Source organism: Carettochelys insculpta, chromosome 11 (genome assembly GCF_033958435.1).
Source record: "Carettochelys insculpta isolate YL-2023 chromosome 11, ASM3395843v1, whole genome shotgun sequence".
Lineage (NCBI taxonomy): Eukaryota > Metazoa > Chordata > Testudines > Carettochelyidae > Carettochelys > Carettochelys insculpta.
The window spans coordinates 48,172,992-48,190,794 of NC_134147.1; the positions used below are offsets into that span (position 1 = coordinate 48,172,992).

Genomic DNA, 17,803 nt, shown 5'->3' on the forward strand with positions numbered 1-17,803 from the left:
TACAGTGTAACAGTAATTTTATAAACAGTACTGATGCTCTGTTGTTGACTTTGATGCTGCAGCTACTTTATTCCCAGTTGGGCAGATACATTGTACTGAAAGTACATGCTACAGGGCAATAAAATAAGAATTTTGATCCATAGCTAAAAATAGAAAGAATTACACTTTTTACAGTATTCTGTAAAAATGGTATCTGTTTGTTTGAAAAAAAACATTAAAACTGGAGGTCTTTACATTTCAAGTTGCTTTAGTTTTTTTATTAAAAAAAAACCCTAATCTCTCTCGATTTTGAGCACTTTTTTCAGTCCATAAATTAAGATTTTTTGAGGTGTGAGGGTGGAAGAAGATGCAAATCTCAATTTTCCTGGAATGTTCTACTTAAAACATATGTCTACGCTACGAACTAACGTCAGAGTTAACTTTGAAGTTAGGCACTTCTTCGAAGTAGCCAGAAGAGAGTCTACACATATTTTTCCCTTGCTTCTAAGTTAACTTCGAAGCCAACTTTGAAGTCCTTACCCAGGAATGGAGTAGTTTAACTCTGCGTCGAAGTTGCTTACTTTGAAGTTATTTTGTAGTGTAGTAGTAGTAGGCATCCTTCAGTCTGCATAGACTATGGATCGCGCCCTTTAAAGTTTCAATTGAGGACTTCATTTACAGCGTCTATTGTGACTATGAAGACCCACACGAGAGTGACAGTCCTTGCTGCATCTCTTGCAGATGTAGTGGGTGTCTGGCAAGTCCTTGCTGTGCTTTTTGTGCATTCGCTTCTCCTCTGCTAGCTGACTGATCTTCATCTCGCCCTTCTGAAGGCCCTTGTGTAACCCCTGCCTCCATCTGCTGCGGTCATCTGCTAGTTCTTCCCAGTTGTCCAGCTCGATGTCTACCTCTCTGAGGTCTCTCTTGCAGACATCTTTGTAGCGCAACTGGGGGCGTCTGGGAGGTCTTTTGCCAGAGGCTAGCTCACCTTACAGGATGTCTTTTGGAATTCTTCCATTATTCATCCTCTGGACGTGGCCAAGCTGCATCCACACTGTACACTGTGTAGTGTATACACAGCCATACAGTATTATGATGATTCAGGCAACCTCATTAAGTGTTGTGTTTCAGTCCTTGCAGTACATGAACTTCTTGACCTATATAGGACTACAGTATGAAAACCAAGCTGGAAAAAAAAATTATGTTCTTCTGTTTTGTGCACTGTAGCTGAATCTGTGTTGGTCCCAGGGTACTGGAAACTAATGACACTTAAGTGCTTCAAACATGCACCACTTAGTACTATCATAGTAGATAGGCTATAAAAATTTGTCGTTCATTTTATATGTAATATCTCCAATAGCTAACAATCTTCATACAGAAAATAAAAGAATTATAGTCTTTGGTATTGTTATTGCAAGTATTCTAAAGATTACACATATATACATTTATGTTTTAGAAAAAGCAATCTTTTCATTGATACGTTCACAGTTATAATACAGCTTTGAGAGATGAGTGAATTTATATAGTTTGGCCAGATACCTATTTGCTTGCTTACTCTCTTTTGGTCTGATCTTACTTCCACTGAAGTGAAAAGATCCCTTTTATTAATCAGTTGTTAGGGTTTTTTTGGAATACCACATCACATGATATGCAAATTGTGTAATGAGCTAATTTGCATAAAACTATGTTCCAGCTTTAAAAAATTGTTTGGATTGCGTACTGGTGAAAGGCATTAGTTTCGTCCCTAGTAAATGACATTTCTTTCTGTACATAGCAAGCTTGCAGTCCTTACTGCCCTTCCAGTTTGCCTAAACCCTGATATTGGGGAAACTTCCTCCAGGTCCAACCAGGTTAGCCTTGACTCCGTGGTCTTTGTAGTTATTAGCCTCAACTGAGTCTGCCAATTAGCAGAATGCATGGTGGTGAGTTTGTGATGTCAGAGCTGGAAATGAGACCCACCAAACTCACAAAATAGCCATTAAATAGAAACAACTTGCTGTCTCTGCAGAGCAATAGGTTGGATTTAAACTCGTGGTTTGCAGAAGAAAGACTCTAGTTCATTAACGTGGGCATTCCAATGCCACAGTAAGTGCTGATTTCAGAGGGGCCACAGTCACCATGGGCCTCAGGGCAAGTGGGGAGGGCCCACTCTGTACCCCCCCGAAGCAGAGGGGCCTTGGGTAGAAGCCCTCAGCACTGCCTGGAACGTGGTGCCCCTTCCACCCCTTGCCCCCAGAGCTATGTGGAGTGCCCAGTGCAGTGCTGCAGCTGATATTTAAAGGGGTCCCAGGCTGTGGCCACCACCACATAGAATCGTGGAATCAGAGGGCTGGAAGGGACCTCTGGAGGTTATCTAGTCCAGCCCCCTGTTTCAAGCAGGATCAACCCCCACTAAGTCATCTCAGCCAGGACCTTGTCAAGCCTGGATTTAAAAACCTCAAGGGATGGAGAATCCACCACCTCTCTAGACAGCACATTCCAATGCTTCACCCCTCCAGTAGCATTGGTGGCTGGGAGTCCCTTTGGCTCCTTTGAATCACTGGGCCCTGGGGCAATTGCCCTCTTTGTTTCTACCCCGTCAGTGTGCCTGGCTGATTTAAAAGAAGTTAAGGAACATCAGTGTTGTAAAGACAAGAATCAGAATTAGGGTTATCTGCGCAATCTTAATTCTGCCCCTTGTGTATCTGCCTTAAGACACAAAGTTTAATTATATAGTCACATACTTTTTTCCCTCTGCATGGGTCATCAGCAGAGTTTGAACTAATACTTGAGATCCATGACACAGATCTCTTCAATTTGAGCTGCTGCTAAAACATTAACTGGTACCAGAAGTAGACTGTTACCCTCTATGTTAGGGGTCTGCAACTGAAATTGCGAGAAGAGCCATTTTTTCAAATTCAGTAATAAAATTAATCCTTCAAGAGCCACAGTGCATGTGAATACGGGACAGTCCTTAATAAATAACATCAAACCATGTTTTTATCACCCTATTTTAATAACAGTACCAGTAACAATTATTTGTGCTAGTTAGAAAGTTGTTACCCCCATCTCCAGGCTGTACCCACCTGAGCCCCCAGATCCACCCCAATCCCCAGGCTTTACCCCCATCCTGCAAACCTGGTCCCCCTCCCTCCATGCTTAACCCCTCTGAGCCCCAACCTCTCCCCTACCCCCAGCATTAACCCCTTTGAGCCCCAAGCTCTCCCCTACCCCCAGCATTAACCCCTTTGAGCCCCAACCTCTCCCCTACCCCCAGGATTAACCCCTTTGAGCCCCAAGCTCCACCCCCCCAGGATTAACTTGCCTCAGTGTGTGTAGCTTCTCCACTGCTCCCCACCACCTTCTTGGTGGGCTGCAAGGCACCCACAGGGGCAGGCTCAGCCGCCCCTACTCTTCTGCCAGCTGGCCTCAGCCCACATGGGGCGGCGCCCTGCTGGGCAGCTTTCACTTCTGGGCTCCCTGCCTTGCTGCCCCCGACTGCTCAGCAGCTCCAGAGTTCCCGCTGCTTAAATGGAATTTATTTTTAAATTCTGTGTAAGTGGGAGCCACCTCCAGAGCCACACGTGCAGTCAGCAGCAGCAGAGCTCAAAGCTGCAAGTGGCTACTAAAAGAGCGGCATGCAGCTCCAAAGCCACAGGTTGCTGACCGCTGCTCTCTGTGGACCAGTCTCTAGATGGGGAATAAGACACTTTGTGGGTAAACCATTATTTGTGAGACAGTAGTGAAGTACTAACTGTAGCGTTTCCCAGTTTCTGATCTTGGCCCTGGGATCAAAGTTTTCTCTGCTTGCTAGTGCTGTACTTATACATAGTATAGCCAACCACATTGCAAAGTAGTTTGGGCATGTTTATTCTTAAAGGTAGAATGGCAAAACGGATGAAATTTGAGTCCCTTACATTGTAGACTAGAGTTCTCTTCCAAAGTGCATAAGACCATGCTCATCAGTGAGGGTTGTGAACAGCAAAAATATTAACAGCAGCCTATGGAAGAAATGAGCCTAGAATTCCTGGTTTTTACATTTGGCCTTCAGAGCGGCTACAAGAAGATGTTTTATTAGGGGCTCTCTGCCTTACAGATCTATGACATTTTCCCAGAAGTGCTGGAAGGCATGACAGAAGTGCCAAATTACATTTGGCAGGTCTGGGCCTGATCTTTTGAAACTGCAAGTCTGTAAAGTGCTTTGCTCTGGAGCAAAGAAACAAAACACAACAATAATGCATAACCCCAGGGTGATAGAATCTTCAGCCCCAGACTGACAGGGTGTGTGTACATCTGGGTAACAATAAAAAGTACGTTATAAATACTTTTAGGGAACATGATTTGTGCTCTCTCCCTTTTTAGAACCTGCTTTTCATGTGAATTTTGGCTTAGTGGATTAGCACATTAGTCATGGTAAAATTTGCTTCAAAGTGTACTGTATTCTTGGCTAAGGAATGATTTGTTGAATGTTGAGCATTCTGATTTAAAATACATGAATTATAGCAAAGATGTGATCTAAGCAGAGGAAAGTAAAAATTAGAGCAGTGATGTTTTTCTAGAATTGTTAATGTACTTCCAGATTGTTTTATTTATAGAGCAAAGAAATAGTATCTTACTTTCAAACTAATTTATGGCTGTCAATTAAGTCACTTCTATAGTTATTAAATAAGCTAATGTGTCTGTCACAGGGTGTGACTCTGCCAGCGTGCCTCCTCCTGATCACTCAGGAAATTAGCTCACTTGTCAGCAGGGCTCCCCCTTCTGGACAGTAAGTTGCCTGTTGTTTCCAGCTCTAGCTCACACTCTGCTTTGGACCCGCATCACTCCCTGGATCACAGCTTCCTCTTTAGGACACCATCCTCCAGCACTGCCCACTCCTTAGTCTCTCACCCCCTACTGGGGTTAGCAGCGGTCCTACCTCTGTACACCCACCACTATGGCCAACTGCAGCATCAGTCTAGCCCCTCAAATCAGGGGCAAGCTACAGTGTATAACAGCCACTCCTAAAAGTGTCTCAGTGTGGTGCAAGGGGGAAGGGGCAGGACTCAGGTCTGCCCACTACTTTGGGACCCTCTGATGGCAGCCTTGTCCTGCCACCCTCCTCTCCCCCACTACTGCTTCTCACTCCCTGAGCTACCTCCCTCTAAGTGTCACACACTCCTGGCCCATCTTTCAGGGTCTGCAGCCTGAGACGTAACAGGCTGGAGCCTCTCTGTAGCTCCCCTTAATCTGCCCAGCCTGCTCTGTCTTAGTGCTTCCACATACTGAGAGATGGTCAGGCCCCAACTGACTCCACTGTGCTGGTCAGCTTATTATATTCAGGGCCACTCCAGTAAGCTGCTCTGTGATTGGCTCCCCTAGAAGTCCTTTTTCTAATTGACTGGGGTACTGTGCAGACTTTCTCCAAACTGCATTAACCCCCGCATCTTTAGTTCTCAGTGGCATCACGGTGTGCCTCTAGATAGCCATCTCTACCATATCATTTGGTTTGATACTTATGTTGGCCATCCAGAATGTAGAGTGATGATTTTTTTAAAAAGCTAACTTGAGGAATAATTCTCTACCTTATATCTCTGGTTATAAATTATATTTCAATTATAGGTTCTAGATAAATTTATGGTTTTCTGCAAGGCTCTTATTTAACAGCTTTTTTTTAACCTTTTCCAGTGAACAGCTGGTAGCTGTGAGAAATAAACAGTACACATTGCAGATAGATTGATAAGTAAATATATATTTTCTGAATATTTTAAAAAGATAAACAATGCCTCCTTTCTTAAAAATAAAGACTAGGGATAGAGTGGCAATTTTAACCTGATGTGTATCTGGAAAGTAAGGCTGAATGGTCGTTATGTAAAGAAACATTGATCAAGAGAGACCAACAGTATTAATTAGTTTTCTAATCTTAATTCCTTTATGGTACCTTTTTGATACTGAAGAGTTAAAGTTTGCTGTAATGAACAGTATTTTAGAAATTTGCTAATTTGCTTGTAAAACATGGATTCCTACTTGATAAAGAGAAACATATTTGGTGGAATCATGTTTAACAATATAATCTTTGTATTTACAGCAGCATCTGTAAGTCTTGAATTACTCATTGGCGTGCTGACGTTTTCAACCTGTGAAATATCTACAAAGATGTTCAAAAATGAGTATCAGGTAAAGCAAAAATTGCAATTTTTTTCATTTATGTATTAAAAAGCTGGAATGTAAACCCCCTGATGCTGAAACCTTATTAGGTGTTTAATAAGCCAATATTTGCTTAACCTTATTTGCAAATATTGTTTGCAAATTTATTTTTCTTCTTATCTGATACAAACACAGTCAAGTTTGTTTTTTCAGAAAGTTAGTAGCCGCCTGAGATGTTGATCCTTCAGTCCTTGCATGTCTGAGTAGCTCTGTTGATTTCCAGTTGCCAATCGAGTGGGTTCTGTTTGTTTCCTGCATCATGAATTCAAAGAATTTTACTGGTGTTTTCATATGAAGCAATTTAGCATCTTCACTGGTTTTAGTAACTGAAGTCAGTGGGGCAAGTTGATTAACAGCTGTTTTGCAGGGAGAGAAAAACTGGCAGAAAGGTGACTAATGAAGAGAACAAGTCACTGACCTGACAGAATAATGTGGATGACTTGGTAAACTAAGTGTAAATCAGCAATAAGTATTATCCTGTGGCTAACTGTAAATTAATGCCTTTAGGACAAGGATGGACAGTAACTTTTGATAGTGCTGGGCATTCCAAGAATTTCGAAAGGGGTCAAGGGCCAAACTCGTCCATGATATTAATAGAGGAGGTTGGAGGTCTGGAATTGAGGTTGGGTGCAGAAGGGAGCTTCGAGTAAAGGACTGTAGTGTAAGAGGAGTTGTGGGGTCTAAGAAGGAGTTTGTGTGAAGAAGGTAGTTGTGACCTGGGGCAGAGATCTGGGATGCAGGAGAGGGTGTAAGGGTTTGACTTTTGACTTAGGTCAGGAAGAGGTTGTGATCTGGAGCAATGGATTGGGGGGGCACAGTCTAGAAGGAGGAATGGGTGTAGGAAGAGGGGCAGAGGATTTGCTTTATGTGGGTTAGGGGCGCAGGAGTTGGGGGCAGAGAAATGGAGAGTGGGAGGGAGGGTCTGTAGTGCCAGAGGCCAGCTTTGCCAAGGAGACTTAGCAGTGTGATTCCTGGCCAGCAACCTTCTGAGACAGGCTTTCTGTCTGCTGCAGCCTCAGCCTCCTCAAACGTGCTCCCTGCTTCTGCTCCAGATACCTAGAGAAGAGGGAGAGTTTGCATGCTGCCTCCACCTCTGAGCAAAACTCTCATATACCCAGCCAATGGGAGCTGAGATATTTTTCAGCTGGGTGGGAGCATCATGCAGTCTCCCGCTCCCTCCCAGCATCTGAAGCGGATTGCTACATGGAGCAAGAAGCCACTTAAAGCAGCCTGTGGCTGCTCTGTGCCCAAGACGGTCCATGGGCCAGATCCGGCAGCTTTGTGGCCAGATGTGGCCTGCAGGCTGGATCTTGCCTAAGCCTGCTCTGGATCAAAGTGTGCAGGCTACACATACAGAATGGGGACCTCTGTCATGGGGAACAGTGATTGAAAAAGAATGGGGGTGGGCGTCATGTTGCATAATTGTAATGTTGACAGATCCCAGTCACCTGTGGATAAAACCAGACCTGAGACCCCTGGAGCTTAGTATATGAGCCTCTGTTGTATAAGCCAAAATCCAGCAGGCTGATACCTGAGGCTGTAGAGCAGATCCATTATTCTCTCTGCAGGTGGCCTGGGTTCCACTAGATGGGACAAGTGGTACGCGGGTTACATAAGCACATGAACTCCCCATGTGACACTGTGGCCAAAAGAGCTGACGTAATCCTGGGATGTGTCAACACAGGACTCTTGAGAAGGGGTTTATTTTACCTCTGAATTTGGCACTGGTGTGATGGCTGCTTGAATATTGTGTCCTGTTCCGATGTCCACAGTTGAAGGTTGTTGATAAATGGGTGAGAGTTCAAAGAGCCACAAGGATGAGGAACGGATTAGAAAAGCTGCCTTAAAGAGAGAAGTTTCAGAAGTTCAGTCTGTTTAATTTAACAGAGAGAAAGTTAGGGGGTGATTTGATTACAGTCTATAAGATTACATTCTATATGGGGAACAAATTATTGATAATGGTTTCCTCAATTTAGCTGAGAAAGGTCTAAAACCATCCAATGGCTGGAAGCTCAAGCTAAACACATTCAGACTAGAAATCAGGCTGGAACAGTTTCCCAAGAGTCCTGGTGGTCTCTCCATTAATGGCTGTTTTTAAATAAAAACTGAATGTTTTTCTAAAATGTATGTTCTAGGAATTTTGAGGGGCTTAGTAGATCGATGTGGAGTTGGTCTACAGAAACTAAGCCACTCCGCACAGGACAGGGAAAGATGGAAGGAAATAGTGAGAGAGTGCTGCGTCCATGATTGTTGATGATGATGATGATGATGATGATGAGGTCTATTGCCTCTTATGCAGGAGGTCAAAGTAGATTATTACAGTGTTCTTTTGTGACCTTAGAATCTATGAATCTCTAACTGGGCCCTTAATTATTAATCTCAGTTAAGATGGCATCTCAGAAATCATCAGTGTAGTTCTATGATGACTCATGATGGATGAAACACAGAAAAATCAAAAATCCACTGTATTAGTTCCATCTCTTAATGAGAAATTAATAGCTATGCTTTTGTTTAATCATTAACTGTGCCTTATTCAGACCCTCCTTTTAGGCTGAGTTGCAGAAATAAGACATATGAAAATAATAGTCATTCACTTCTTGCATGTTTTTATATGCCGTATTTAAGTTTGGTGGGGTTTTTGTTTGGTTGGTTTTTTTGCTTTCATGTAAAGGAAGGACAGTGGTAAAATTCTATCTTATTTCCTTTACCAAAAAATAGTGTTGTAAATAGGCACAAACTCTGATGCGGCAATAAAATCAGTCAGCCTTTAAAGTCAAGAGTCCCACTTGTTGTGTAAAAATAGGTGCTGGTTGACTGTGTTCAATAATGTTTATATTAACCCAGGTTAAGTATTGTCTTATGAGGGTTTGTTCTGACATACTCAGCTTTAGCAAACTACCCATTGATGATGCTGTAATCAACACCTGGCTAGCGTGATGTATACTTAAACAATTTTGTCACAGGGTGGCCCATTTGTTGAAATATTCAGTGCTCAAGGCAAGAATCCAGGAGCAAAATGGAAGATCTTTGGCAGTCCGTCAGCAATTTGGAAAGTAAGTTTTATGGGGGACTTTTAAGGCCTGAAGTATAAACCATGAAAAAAAAGGACCTGAAGCTTAAAATTAGAAGGTAATGAGGGCTTTGACCTGACTATGGAAAAGTTGTCACTTACAGTTCTATCACCATAACAGAATAAATGACCACTTAAATTAGTACTTTATGCCTGCTTGCAAACTGGATTGGTCACAGCTGTAATTTTATAGCTTAAATACATCTAGTGGAACAAAGCTTAAAGTATTTTTGCTATTCTGATAACCATTGGGTCAAGTTTGGGGCAGTAGATCATGAATCACATATCTGTCAACATACTTTATTGATAAAATGTATAACAAAGGCAGAATTTTGTTACTATCATCTCTCTTCATTGTTTATAAAATTGTTGTTGCTACACAGACCTCTTGATAGTTTTAAGAACAGTCAAGGTAGCTAAAACTTGGGTTATTTTCTCTCTTAGAATTATAGAACTGTAGAGTTAAAAGGTTCAGCAAGGCTGATCCAGCCTAATCTCCTGCCCGATGAAGATTTTGTTGTGTCTAAACCATCCAAGACAGATGGCTATCTGACCTCTTTGTGAAAACCTTTACTGAAGGCACTTCCACGACCTCCCTAGGTAGTCTGTTCCATTGTCCTGCTGTTTTTAGAATTAGGACTTTTTTCCTCAGATTTAATCTAAATCTGTTATGCTGTAGTTTGTACCCATTACCTCTTGCCCTGCCCTTTGTGGCAAGAAGGAACAACTTTTCTCCATCTTTTTATGTCAGCCTTTCAGGTATGTGAAGACTGCTATCATGTCCCTCCCCACCTTAATCTCCTCTTTTGCCAACTGAACATACCCAGTTACTTCTGCCTTTGCTCATTGCTTGCATTTCTTCTCTTTGAGCATCTTTGTATCTCATCACTGGACCCATTGTAGTTTTGCTACATCCTTTCAATACATTGGCAACCAAAATTGGGTCTGGTGTGCCCTAACCAGTGCTGGATAGAGCAGTATTATCGACTCCAACGATTTTCATGCTATGCGTCTGTTAATGCAGTCTGAAATTTCATATGCTTTTATTTCTGCAACACTCTTGCATATTTGACTCATGTTGCCATTTTGATCTGCCACAACTCCCACTTCCCTCACAGCAGTGCTGCTGCCAGGCCAGTTATCCCCCATTCTGTATTTGTGTATTTGGTTTTTGGTCCTGGAGTGTACTACCTTATGCTTTTCTTCGTTGAATTTCATTTTGTTGTCTACAACCCAGTTCTCCAGTGTCTCAAGATTGTTTGCATTTTACCTCTATCCTCTAAAGAAACAACAGGAAGTCCTGTGGCACCTTGTAGAATAACATTTTTTTGGAGCATAAGCTTTTGTGGGGAAAGACCCACTTTGTGTCAGATGCACATCACATCTATTAGTCTAAAAGGTGCCATAGGACTTCTTGTTGTTTTTGGGGATACAGACTAACACAGCTACCCCTCTGATACTTATCCTCCAAAGGTTTATCAACTCCCTTCCTTCTTCTAGCTCTGTGTCTTGCAAAATTTGGTTGTCTTGGTTAAGAGAATGATAAAAGGTTTGTTTTTCTTCACTGTTCCTTTTTGTAGGAGTTTGATAAAGAAGTAAAAGGCTTTGTTTTTGTCCTTGAAGGAAGCAGTCAAACAAACAAGATTCAGCTACCAAAGGAAACTAGACAGACTCGTAAGTATTGAGCCATTACACATGTAAGATGGTGTTTTGATTATTAATCCAGTACTGCTCCAAGATGTAGCTATTTGCAGTATTGTCTCTTCCTTTTGGGCAGCTCCTCTGTGAGTAGACTTTAGGATCACTTTTCAGCAAGACAGCTATTACTACTAAGTAAAAGTTCAGAAATAGAATATGCAACTAAACACTTTCGCTGGGTCTGCACTTGCCCTGGTGAATACGCAACACTTCATTAGGCTGATTTTTCCCTACACTACTTCAAAGTCCCTTTACGCAAAATTTTGAGAAACCTGTGACAGGTTTAGGACTGGAACAACTAAACTGAAGTCAGTGGTGCAATGAGAATTTGTATCAGCTGAGAATCTGTCTCAAAGGGCTTGTCTACACTTGCCTCCAACTTCGAAGGGGGCATGTTAATCAGGGCCAGAGGAGATTACTAATGAAGTGCTGCGGTGAGTTCCCCATGGCAACTATTATTTTCCCGCCTGGCAACCAAAATTTTGAGGAGTAAAGGAACTTCAAAGTAGTGTGGGTACTTCAGAGTGCCCGTGGCTGCACGCATGCCGGCACTTTGAAGTTTGAAGCTTCAAAGTTGCCGCAGGGGAAAATTAGCCTAATGAAGTGCTGTGTATTCACCACAGCATTATGTTAGTAATCTCTTGTGGCCCTGATTAACATGCCCCCTTCGAATTTGGGGGCAAGTGTGGACATGCCCTTTGAGACAGACCCTCAGCTGATATAAATTCTAATTGCACCATTGACTTCAGTGTAGTTGTTCCTGTCCTAACCGTGTCAGTTTGACTTTAGAGCCCTAATCTCTACTTTTTTAAACTTCAATACTTGGTTTGCCCGGTGAATCCTTCATGGAATTTAAGACTAGACTGGATCACTGTTACCATCTAGTCTGACCTCCTGAATAGCACAGGCCATGGAACTGCCCCCAGAATAATTCCTAGCAGAGCTTTTAGGAAATATTCAATCTTACTTTAACAATCATCAATTATGGAGAATCCATGGCAACCCTTGAAGATTGTTCCAATGGTTAAATATTGTCACTGCTAATTTTTTTTTACCTTATTTGCTGTCTGACTTTGTCTAGTTTCAAATTCCAGCCATTGGACCTTGTTATACATTTCTTTGTGATATTGAAGAGCCCATTATGAAATATTTGTTCCTATTCATATATACTCTGATTAAGTCTCCCCTTCATCTTCTGTTTTAAACTAAATAAATTAATGTCCTATCACTGTAAGGCATGTCTTCTAATCCCACAATCACTCTTGTGGGTCCTCTGTGAATTCTGTCTAATTCATCAATGTCCTTCTTGAACTGTGAATGCCAGAACTGGATGCAGTGTTCCAACGGGAGTCAAACCAATGATAAATACACAGGAAAAATAATCAGTCTATTCCTGCTCAGGGGTCTCATATTATTCATTGCAGCTCTTTTGACTGCAGCAGCACATTGTTAGTTCATGTTCAGCTGACTATTTACTGCAATCTCCAAATCTTTCTCAGTCACTGCTTCCTGGTATAGAGTGTCCCATGGCATAAATATGGCTTTACTTGCCCATGTAATTAGAATTGCATTTATGATTTGTTCTTCAAACTTTCAAAAATAGTGTGAATAGTTGCCACATGTTTGTGTAATCATCTTGATGTGAATCTATAGTTTTACGTGTCTTTGTGGGATCTACTGCTTACCTGCTCTCAGAACGCAATGAAGAGCTGTAAATTAAAAAAAAAATTGTTCTATTTTCATATGAATTCCACCAAACCACAAATGGGACTTTAGAAAGGGAACATTTTACTGCAGCTTGATTTGGTTTTCTTCAGTTCTTTTCTGTTTTCATATGTTGTATGAACCTTGGGAAATGGTATCACAGCAGAATAGCTATACATCATTGTATGGCCGAGTTTCCTTTGTGTATCCATAGTTATATGTTCCTTTGTCTATGTTTCTAGTTGGACTGATCCAGCGGTTTCTGGTGCTTCAGATTTATGTGCCTCTGGGACAAGACTTCTCTACTGAATTGCTGTAAGATACACAGAACTTCATAACATTTTTGTTTTCTAGTAAACACTTGATCAGGTGAACCAATACAAATAGTTGTTAATTTCAAATTTTGTGTTGGAGTGGTGATTTATGACATCAACGTCAAGTAATTAAGCTAACTCGATCATTATTTGTCAGACAATTCTATTTTCTGACCTTTCGCTGAAAATTGAAAGCAAATTCTATTTAACAGAACTTAATTATGATTGTGACAATAAACTAAGCAAGATACAACTACATGAAAATACATAGGTGGAAAAGATGGGTGCTGTGAGATTCCACTTGAACTGCAGAAGGGAATCAAAAGTATTCTGTATTAAATATTTAGGTCTTCTCTAGCAGAGAAAAAGAGAAATGCTGCTTAGTGTAAAGACATTTGGGAGAATCCAGTCAGTGTAATTATTTTTATATCTAAAGGAGAAATGACTAGAGGTCATTGATATTGCTCAGCTGTACGTTTAGTGGGATCAGTGCATCACTAAAGTAGCACATTGGTTCTTGTGCATGATGCTTAAAATCTTCCAAGGTTGCCTGTTGAATTGTTGGTAGTAAAGCTAGATGGTGAAATTTACAGATTCACTGAAGTGAAAAGATTCTGCCTCAAGCTAAAAACAGAGTGATTGTTCATTTTCTTGTCAGTAAAGTGATTATTTGCCTAGCAATTTGAGAACGAAAAAGGAGTTTCCTTTAATGCTGTTTCTCTCAACTCACAGTGTAGCTCTCTTACTAATCCATTGAGAGATCAGATGTATGGTTTAAATGGACGTTATGCCTGCTTACATTCAAAGCTAAATACAGTATGTTGTATTTAGTGGATAATACCCTATAAATTCTCATTGTCTTTATTTTTTTTCCCCACCATCCTGTTCCCAAGGACTAAAATAAACCAAATGCTGTGTAGGACCAGGGCCAAGACCAAAACTGATCTTTGTAATGTAGGCTTGATTTCTAGCGGGACATGAGCTGTATGCAATATCAGAGTATTGTTCTCGCCAAAGCAGTGCTGATGCTATTGAAGATGCTGGGGCAAAAACAAATCTTTGCCTGCAACACAGGAAAAACATACTTACCAGATGGCAAAATGCAGTCTGTCTATGAAATTCCATGAACTCTTCTTACAGGCCACTAAGAAGCTTGCAATGAGGCCTCACACCTCTCAAGTCTTTTGCCTTTCTCTGTGCTGACCATAAACATGCTCCTGCATCTCCATTCCTTATGCACCTATCATCTTTCAAACAAGTTTTCAACACCCCAAAGAAATGGGTCTTTTGTTTCCCCTACCATCCACTGTTAAGATCTAATGTCCCTAGAAGGGCAGATTTGAAATGAGCCTCTTGCGAACGTGTCTTAGGCGCTTTTGTCCTTAGAGTTTAAACAAAGGAAGTAGCGTAGGTGTTATGAGACAATGGATACACAGGCTTAGGGCAAGATCATAAAGAAATGCAGACAAGTTCATGTACAATATAAAATTAAAAAGCAGATGTAAGGAATCCATCACCTACTACAAAGATTTCCAGAAGCTGGAGACAGAGTACTTAAAGTGTAATCCTAAGCAAGAAAACTCTAACATTCACAGTTCTTTATTTATTGCTGTTGCTTATTAGTAACTCCTGAGTGACTGAGAATTATCAGTTCTTTTTCTACATTTACTTTCATGGGAATGGTGTTCAACCAGGGTGCTTGGAGCACAGAGCTGCTTTCTAAAGCAGGTTGGGTTTCATGCCTGCAGCTAGGTCCTTGGGTATTTTGAGATCTTGCACATGCATACACACCTCAGATTTGTGCTCCCAAATATAACCCTTCATTTAAAACAAACACTGTACTGGTAGCGTTCAGGTTGCAAAGGTAACTTTCTGTGTACAAGTCTGGTTTGCACTGAACGTTATCTTCTACTGGCTCTGAATCATTGTCTCTGAGACACTTAGACTGTCCCATGCATCTCAGTGGGGCATTAAGGCTGGAATTTAATTCTCCTAATGTAATTGGCAAGGCAGGTTGTACCTCCCAGTGCTGGCATTCTCTTGTCTTGGAGCCTAAGGGCAGAAGGAGCAGCCGGGACCACTGGTAACAGGGTTGGCAACCTTGCCCCACAGCAGTGAGGGGGCAGAGGCCTGAATACCCCTGCCTGCCCTGTGATGGCACACAGACCAGGATAGAATCCCCAGGAAGCACAAGGCTGCAGCCCTGACAGCCCCCAGAAGTGCAAGACTGCCTGGTGGCAGAAGCCATGGACCTCCCTGGTCCAGCAAATTCTCTTGTTGAGGACCTATCAGTTTCCAGCCATGCCTGTCCAGGGATGTACAGCATAGGAATATGGGCATTACTATACTGGATCAGATCTCCTTCTGAACTGAATTAAAAGAAATTAAAAGTACATAAATAATTTCCTAGTATTATCCTGGCACCTGAGCAATTGCTGTGATTTACAAGAATGTTATGTGAGTGCAAATGAGAAGAGCTAGTTCACATACACTTGACTGGGAGAGAAGCCTCTACAAGGCAATGTTTCTGTTTAGATGAGGTCCAAACTGGCAACATTTAGAACCTTTCCTCTAAAATATTACAAGGTTTTTTTCTAATGAGGGAATTGACAATTTAATTGTATGTAAATGCAATATTTGTGGAAGACAAGAAAATAAAGAGATTCAAATTCCGTAGCACAGGGACAGCGCAGGTGGTATTTGAGAATAAATACAGGTTGAACCTCTCTCATCCAGAACTCTCTTGTCCAGCAACATCTGAAATCAAACAGGATTTTAGTTAGCCAGATAACCACTTCTCATGGGTGTCTCAAAGTTTCTGTGATCCTGTAAAGCTTGTTTACAGCTACCAGTGCTGGTTCTCAATGTTCTGTGCTGTTATTTAGCTGTAATTCACCCCCAAATGTCTGCTAAGAGCCCAGTAAGCAGCAGAAGTGTTGGTAATGTGCTAGACAACATTAACCTCCTATGGTCAAGCAAATTCTCTCGTTCAGCACTGGTCAGGTCCCGAGGGTGCCAGAAGAGAGAGGTTCGACTGGTCAAATACTGTAAAATTAGGATTTCAAGCTTAATAGGTGCCTTTTCTCTCTTCCTGGTTTTTTCTTACTGAGTATATACCCTTTGTGTTACTTCAGTAATTTCTTTTCTCTCTTAGTGCTTGCTCTTTATAATTTTTCTTCATCCTTTACTGCCTTGCTTTGCTTTTCTTATTAAGCTTGAAAATAAAGGGGTAGACTGTAACAAACTTCTTTTCTGTTTTAACTGCAGTATTCATCCTACTTCACAAAAGATTGCTTGTGTTGAGAATTTTTAATACAACTATGTTAATTTTAATGTTGATGCTTAAAACATTAAATTGAAATTGTCTTTAGACCACTATTAATTATCTGTTTGCGTGCAATGGCTATGTACGTCCCTGTAATGACCACAGGACAAGAAGACTGGAACAAACTATAGCCACCTGCTTCCTCAGCACAGACATGCCCCACACAGCTCTAAAAGACTCTTCACTGGGAATAGGGAAAAGAGATTAAAGTGCTGTGAAGTGCTTTTAATCTCCACTCTTTCATTGGAAATTTAGCTAACTGCTTTCTTAGGCATTTGGCATTCCAGCTCGGTAGTTTTTGAAGGAATCGTAGAACCAGAGGTTCTGTTTCTCCAAACTTAGATGGATTGTGATCCTCCCCTAAGTGGTGGTGATTGGTTGTAATACTTGCTGAGTTGAGCAGACAGCCAACAGGAAAGAAAACAATTATCTAGGCTATTTCAAAGTAAATTGGAAAGTGGGAACAAAGAGAAAGGAAAACAAATCCTTTAAATAAGAGAAAAAAACAGAATAAAATATGAAGCATTGTGGGGGAAAAATGGAAACTGTATACAAATGTAGATGGCAGTATGACAGTAAATCTGCTCCTTTTTGGAGGTTAAAGTTGTGGAAATCAGAAGGCACTAAGAACATGAGGCAAGAAAATAGTATGTCCAGAAACAGACTGTGCAAGCTGTTTACTTGCTCCAGGCTAGCAAACTAATGCTTAAACCTATGCTAAGGAGCTATTTCTTTTTTGAACTTGTGCTGAAATGCCCAGTGTATCCCATTATAATTCCACTATTAATCTTGCTTATAGTTTTAGTCTGCTGACTAATTACCACTATATGTAAGTCGGCTGATAAATTAAAGTAAAGCACTGGCAACTTCCTGAAAATGTCACTTTTAGAGTTGCAACATTCCCTACTTGGCATATCTTCCATATGAATATTTTTGAAAGTTTGAGAAAACCTCCTGTAAATGACTTCTGAATTAAGATAAAACTGAAAAATCCACTTTTCTCTTTAAAGAATAATTCTAACTGCACTATTTGGCTTAACATTGAAACTTGGCATGGTGAATGGTCCTCACAAAGGCTCTATTGTTCGCTGAAGTTGAAAGGCAATAGGGTTTGTATCTCCCAGTTCTCCATGTTTCAAAACTGAGCAATCATAAGGCCAATGGAAGAGATGGTGAGACTGACTCTGTTCTTCCATAACTCAGGAAGTTTATATTTTTCAAAACAGAATTTGGAATGTTAACTGGGAAATCCCAAATACCACTCTTAACTTGGACCCATTAACATCCTGGCTAGCTCTCCAACTCTTAGATCAGCCATTTAATTCCATTTTTCTGGTCCTGAGCTTTGTACCAGAGAATTGACTGGTGCCTTCAGAACTTAGGTTATCTGAAATGAAAGACTGAGGAGTAAGTACAGCTTGCTCCTAGCTGGGAAGCAGCTGTACAGTATTTTAGACTCTCTGGTTTAGGAAGGGTCGCGAGGCTTATTCCTAATATCCATGTCTTAACTGGATCTTGACTGACTAACTGAGGCAGGGTTGTAGCCCT

The 17,803-nt window shown here is 41.2% G+C and overlaps 1 protein-coding gene across 7 annotated transcripts in view; it reads left to right on the forward strand.

Moving 5' to 3' along the window:
• CFAP20DC (CFAP20 domain containing) overlaps positions 1-17,803 on the forward strand; it is a 180,046-nt gene that overhangs the window by 3,862 nt on the left and 158,381 nt on the right. For 4 of the 7 annotated variants that reach the window (XM_075005359.1, XM_075005364.1, XM_075005357.1 and 1 more), the window contains exons 2-5: positions 6,026-6,114; positions 9,108-9,197; positions 10,795-10,888; positions 12,859-12,931. In XM_075005359.1, the coding sequence (XP_074861460.1) occupies positions 6,094-6,114; positions 9,108-9,197; positions 10,795-10,888; positions 12,859-12,931 (278 nt within the window). In that variant the 5' untranslated portion in view covers positions 6,026-6,093. The remainder of the gene's footprint in view (positions 1-6,025; positions 6,115-9,107; positions 9,198-10,794; positions 10,889-12,858; positions 12,932-17,803) is intronic. The other 3 variants (XM_075005363.1, XM_075005361.1, XM_075005358.1) reach the window with 2 other exon arrangements.